The following is a 7,045-nucleotide window of genomic DNA, read 5'->3' on the forward strand; positions in this document are numbered from 1 at the left end:
TTAACTTTAAACTGGCATGTGCCCGCAATACACACACAACGTGATTTGAATTTACTTTCAAATCAGCCGCTGACAAACTAAACAAATAAATTTAAAAAAAAAATTTTCTTAATCATCCATCCGTATGTCCAAACTTAACCTTGTTTTACAGCAAATGTTTTCGTCATAATGACAAAAACAACATCAACGGCAGCGGGTTAAAAGAACATTTAACATTTCTATCCTTCTCGCAATAAAACACAGCTCACTTTAAACTGGCAAATGCTGGTGTAATTTATTAATTGAATCAGAAGAGAAACCTCGTCAAGATTAAAGGAAACGTAATTTAGACAGAGAAATAAGACAACGAAAAAGTTTTATAAATTCATTTTAAATAAAATAAAATATGAAATTAAAACACAGTTGTACGAAAATACATAAGTAAGTTTAATTTATATTCTTCACAATGAACTGCCAAAGTCTGCTGAGATTGCTGCCCCAAAAGTCTTGCCCTGCTTAGTCGTGTTCTTAACATGTCTTTGTTAAATCAAGGGTTTTGGTTTCGTTTTCAGACAGTTCTGTTTTAGTTATACGCTTTTACTACATCATCATCATCATCATCGCCCTGATCATCAGCAGCCCTAGCACCATCAGCAACAGCGGCAGCCAGGAGTAATGTCTGTCATATGAAGTGCAAAAGGAAGTTGACTGTGGTAAGCAATGAATTGTGTTTGGATGATAGAGTTAGTTGTGTTATTATGACGAGTGGTTAGATGGATGGAGGATGGAGAGAGTTGCTCTGCTTTCAGATTGGTGTTGGTTGGTATGGCTTTGGAACATAATATGGGATGTTGTTAACGTTGTTTTTGGCACTTAATATAACTGGTGGCTGGTATGGAAAATTCTATACACACAGCTTGAGGGTTGGTTTCATGGTTTTCGTAGGATGCTTCGATGGATTGTTGTTTTTGGCAACATTGTTTGTTATTATTTGTTCTTGGTATCACTTTAGTTTCTTCCATTTTAATTTTTTCTATATCCGGTTTCCTGTTTTCATGTTTGTTTGTCAATGTATAGGTAGTTTTGACTGTGAATTTGTTGCATTTATGTGTGTTTGAGTATTTTATTTTAATATTATTGCTGTTGTTGTTGTGTTACATCAAAAAAAAGCAAAAGGAGAGCAAACATTGTGTTTCATTATTCCGTGAGTGTTTGTGTTAGTAAATCCAGTTGAATTTGGAAGGTTTTACTACCGGTCTTCGTGTTGTAGTTGTTTTGGGTTTACGTGTCGTTGTTGTTGTTGTGGTTGTTCTTCTAGTAGTTTTTGGTTTACGTGTCGTCGTTGTAGTTGTTGGTGTTATCATGCTTGTCTCATGCGGGAATACCAGCTGAGGCACATCCAAGTGCTTTGGCAACGTTGGTACAGCATTCGTATATTTGGCTAAGGATTTTTATTTTTTGATATAAGAGCATTATGTTATTATGGATTTTTTAGTTTTTTTTTTTTTCTTATTTTCTACTCTAAATAAAGTACATTGAGGTGGGATAACTAGTATATTTTTTTTTTGTAAATATAATTTAATATGTGTATTTTTTTTCTCATTTAAAGTTTTCTATATATTATTGTTGTGGTTTGTATTTACCTGTATCTTGTTGGTAGCCATTTTCGTCAGCTGTATAGAATACCGTCAAATATTTATGATTTGTTAGTGGGTGTGAAAAGAAACCCTTGCGAGCCAATAGTTTTTTTCCTTTCCCCATTGGTTTCCAGTAGGATTTTTCATAGCGTGACACACCATTGCTTAAAATATATCTGGGGGGAGAAACAATATAGAAACAATTAAAGTTGCAAGATTAAAATGTACTTTAAAATCCAGTTAGTAGATATTGTGGGTAAAGTGTGATTCATTACACTGTGCAACAAGTGAAGACTTTTGGAAAAACGCACGGTCATGACAGTATAGGTTCGACTCTACTAACAAAAACCATATACTCAGTTTGGTGATTTTGGTGACCAATTTTTTTTATAATCCCCCAAATATTCCGAAAATAAGTGGGCCCTCACAAAAAGGTGTTATCAGTAATTGAACATTATAGTGTAAACAACAAAGTATTTTTTGCATCGAAAATGTCGAATTTTGTGCCACCAAAATTTGAAAAAAATGCCGCTGAAGCACACCGAAGCGTATGGTGAATGTGTTCCACCGGTTTCTTTTGACACTAAATAGGAGCTTGCAAAATCATTCGGAGCTACTCAAGAAGCAATTTCGAAATGTTTGCGAACAGCAAGATTCATTCAAAAGCAGTACAATTGGGCGTCATAAGAATTGAAGCCGAGAGACCGTACTTAGAGTGTCCAAATAACCGGCAAATTTAAAAAAAGCAGTTTACGGTTTAACCGGTTTATACTACATTTTTATTTAATATCTGCTCCTTAAATTTATTTTTATTTGTGGACTCTAATAGGAGAATTGTATACTAAATCTTTTATTTAGCTTTTTATACCCTTCACCATGAGTGGCAAGGGTAGGAATATATAAGTTTGTCATTCCATTTGTAATTTCTACATTTTTCATTTGCGACCCCACAAGTATATATATTCTGGATCGTTATAGAAGGCGGAGTCGATATAGCCATGTCCGTCTGTGTGTTGAAATCAACTTTCCGAAGCCCCAAATAACTTACATACACGATTCATACATCAATATCTCCGAAATTCTTCCGGCTCGGTTGCTATATATATAAATCGAGAAAATCGATCCGCAAATGGCTGTGATATAAGGAAAAAACCAGAACAACCTCGATTTTTGACCTATGTATATCTCGATTACTAAGTCATTAATATAGACAATATGGATATATAATGATAGATATTTCAAAGACCTTTGCAAAGACCTTTGCAAAGTATATAAGACCATAGTAAGTTGGACCTACAGTGGGCCCAAATCGGAAATAATTTTATAACCCGAATTTTTTTTTTCACCAAAAATTTTTTTTTCACTAAACATAAAAAAAATTAAAATCAAAATTAAAAAAAAAAAACTTTAAAAAACAATTTCGAAAAAAAACAACCTAAAAAAAATTTTAATTTTGTTTACCTAAAAATATTTAAAAATTTTTTTAAAGTATAATTTGGTGAAGGGTATTTAGACTTGGCACAGCCGAATATAGCTCTCTTACTTGTTGAATTCTAAAGGCTCATCTTAATGCAATTATTTTTTATCTTTTACGAAATATTGTCAAATGCTATAATTTTCTATAAAATAAACCAATATTTTTAAAAATGGTATCAAAGTTTTTTACTGATATGTTTGAATGAGCTTTAGAAAATATATTTCATTAAAACCGGTTAACCGTCTTACAAAAACCGGTTTTTCAAAAAATCAAAAAATTAAAAAAACCGAGGCCGGTGGAGTTTACATAGATGAAAAAACCGGTTGACCGGTTTTCGGTTTCGGATACTCTAACCGTAATATTCCATCATGATAACGCTCGGCCACATGTTGCAATACCTATTAAAACTATGAGATGATTTCATCGTTGGAATCAAATCTCTTTCCATCGAGACTTTTCTTAAGGTTATGAAACAAGAAATAGTCACTCGGTACTAAATCCGGAGAATAGGGTGGAAGAAGATGAATTTAGATGACAAATTCTTGGATGTTTTCAATAGAAACTGCACACGATTGTGAGCAAAAATCAGCAGTTATCTTGCGGAAAACTTTATTATACCCAAGTGATCATTCAAAATTGAAAAAACTGAGTCATGTGAAATGCCTATGACTTCCACAATCTGTCACACTTTCAATCGTCGATCGGATTTTTTCCAGAAACCAAAACAGCTTAATAATGCTTAATGAGCATATGAAATTCACTTTTTTACAATTTCTCTTCAAGTCACGAGGTAGCCTGCCATCAATGGCTATCAAACACAAACTAAATGACGCTGCATGTTCAAATTTTGACCAGACCAGAGTCAACTGAAAGATGCCTGTTGATAGGAGCAGTGCTGGCCTTTCAGTTTTGAATCGGGAAATTCAAAAAGTCGCGGACTTTTTGAAAGTACTTTTGTCTCTGTTATACATCAAGGCTATATTTATATAGAATTTGTGCCCAAATATTTGTCATATGATATTTTTCTAATTTCAGTTTATTTATAGTTACTTTGAAGAAGATTTTGCTTAAATTTACAGCATATAATTTGACAACAGCATATAGTTATACTAAATCATAAAATAAATCAATATTCTTTAAAGGGTAAAATTTAATTACAAAAACGCAAAAATATTTACGATTAAATTAAACTCACACAGCTTGATTCGGCTCTGATGAATTTTATATACCCTTCACCAAATTATACTTTAAAATAAAAATTTTAAATATTTTTAGATTAACAAATTTTTTAAATTTTGTTTTTTTAATTTTTTTTTTTAAAAAATATTTTTTTTCTTAAATTTTTTAGAGAAAAAAATTGTATACCAAAATTTTTTTAATTTTTTAAATTTTTTTTTTATATTTATTGAAAAAAAATTAATGATAAACTATTTTTTTTCCTGAAAAAAATATTCTGTTTAAAAAATATTTTTCCCGATTTTGACCCTTTATAAGTCGAGTTACTATTGCGTTATATACGTTGCAATGGTCTTTGAAATATCTATCATTAGATATCCATATAAAAATTTTCATTATATCTCACCCACTTGTGGGGCGATTTTCTCAATTTTAAATAGCCACCACCCGGTCTATAGCGGATATATTGATGTATGAATTATGTATGTAAGTTATTTGTTCAGGCGGACTTGGCTATATCTATATGGATCCAGAATATATACATATAATTTGTGGGGTTGCAAATGAAAAATGTAGAAATTACAAACGGAATGACAAACTTATATGTACCCTTGCCACTCATGGTGAAGGGTAAAATAACAACTTCCTATCTTTGTTTAAGAATATTCCTTTTAATTAATCTTCTATTTAAGGGTTAACAATTCATCACCACCCTTCAAGCTCTGGTGTTAGTTTCAATTACAACATTTTAAACTAAAAACTCAATTAATTTTGTAATTTTAGTATTAAAATAAAGTAATAAAGAAAATTGTCCCCCCAAAAATGTTACTGCGTTAATTTAACTTACTTGTATTCATAACTTCCATCCACAAAGTTACGATTGAATTCTTCTAAAACTCGTGGTTTTTTGTCCTCGGCTGGATGATAATAATGTAGCTTGTTGTTGTTAGAATCAATTACTTGATCAGGCTTAGATGCTGTGGATGGTGGTGGTGGTGGTATTACATTCGTGGTTATTGTTGTGGGACGTCTATTAAGTGAATGTGTCTCGGCTGCCATTGAAGGCAGTGTGCCGCAGTAGACACAAATTAATGCCGCCAATATCATGGCACGTAACATTTTATGAGCACTTAAAAACAAAATTCAGAAAGAACAACTTGTAAATTTTACAAGAAAGTTGTTAAACTTAAATGTTTTCTTTTTCTTTTTTTAGGTATGATTTCCTTAGTTGATGGTAGTTGTGTGTTTTGTTTTGGGCTGGTGAAATTTGTTTGCGCGCAAAGCAAATAATTCCGTTCCTCTTGCTGTGTTGTGAAAGTCTTCTGGAATGGATTTTGATTTGCACGTTTGTGCTTGGCTGGAGATTTAGTAATTGATATTTATTTCGGTCAGTGTTTAAGCTTTTATACTCCTCTTAAAATATAAACAAATATAGAATCCTGTTTCTTTTATTCTCATTTTGTTTAAGAATCTGAGGGTTTTTTGTTTTTTCGTTACGTATTTTTGGCAACAAAAAAACGTTTGGTTTTTTACTCTGAGTTTGCATTTTTTTTTTATTTTGATGGGCTTTTGGTCATTTATTTGTACGTGCATATAGAAATAAGAGTATTTTATTGATAAAGTGTGTTTGTAATTGCAATTCAATGCGTTTGTTAAATAAGTTATTGTGGTTTGTCAAAAATTTGCAGCAGTTTTTGAAGGAGTGAATTCATACTCTAAAGAACAATTGTCAAATTTACTTTGCCATTTGAGCATTAATGCCAGTTACTATTTTAATAAGAAATTATGTCAACTGGTTCCTTTTGCATAACTTTTCACCAGGAAAATCGCCAGTTATACTAAATCATTAGAAGTTATAAATTTGTACAAAAAAGCCACATGCTATAAAGTTGTTAGTCCGTTTGGCCTCGGACACATAATAACTAAGGTGTTGTTTAAGCAGAGCAGAGGAATAGCTACCGTTGAGAAGACATTTCGTGCTTATTACATTGGATTTGAGAGCCTTGATTGATTCATGTCTGTTCAGGTACACGCAGAGAAAAAATATAGTTGGGCATGGTTACTGTAACCATTTCAATATTGTTACAAGTTTTTTAACTATATTATGGTCACAGTAACCATTCACATGATTGTGGTAACCATAATATGGTTAATTTAAGATTCACGTGATTGTATCAACCATATATATGGTTACAGTAAACAAATATATATTTGTGACAACCATTCATATGATGGACCTTATACAGAATAGAGATGTATATTTTTGTTGCCATCGCTCTCCACCAGGCAAGAGCGCTAGAGTTTAAATGTCTCTTTCTACATCCAATATACCGTTTGAAACATCATCATTTGTAAAAGTTTTTTTAGCTTTTATTTAGGAACATTTCTAGAATATAAATTTATTCAAAGTATTGGCCATTGTATAGCTATGAACTTTTCCCATCTTTCTTGCAACATATGGAATCAGATTCCAAAAAGAACTGCTCATCTTTTGAGGCCAAGAACGAATCAAGCCAATATCGGATACATAGTTTCAAAGATCTAAACAAATAGTAGTAGGAAGGGGCACGGTCCTTACTATAAAGCGGGTAAGGCAAAACATCCGAACCACTTAGTTATAATGGAATATTACGGTTTCATGTCAAGCTGAATGTCTGTACGTTTCTCGCCAATGCTCGCTTCAGTTCGTTCCAAAAAGAACTGCTCATCTTTTGAGGCCAAGAACTAGTCAAGTGAATTTCTGCTACTCTGTGCTGAAGTAAAGCGTATCCCAGAG

General features: G+C 32.3%; 1 protein-coding gene across 1 annotated transcript; it reads right to left on the reverse strand.

Moving 5' to 3' along the window:
* Positions 1-248: 248 nt before the first annotated feature.
* Positions 249-5,474, reverse strand: LOC135958828 (uncharacterized). Its single transcript, XM_065509739.1, has 3 exons — positions 5,117-5,474; positions 1,623-1,792; positions 249-1,420 (listed from the first exon to the last, which is right to left on the reverse strand). Exons 1-3 carry the CDS (start codon positions 5,386-5,388, stop codon positions 1,197-1,199), a joined length of 666 nt encoding a protein of 221 aa, XP_065365811.1. The 5' UTR covers positions 5,389-5,474; the 3' UTR covers positions 249-1,196.
* Between the last annotated feature and the right edge of the window lie 1,571 nt (positions 5,475-7,045).

This window comes from Calliphora vicina, chromosome 4, assembly GCF_958450345.1.
Source record: "Calliphora vicina chromosome 4, idCalVici1.1, whole genome shotgun sequence".
Lineage (NCBI taxonomy): Eukaryota > Metazoa > Arthropoda > Insecta > Diptera > Calliphoridae > Calliphora > Calliphora vicina.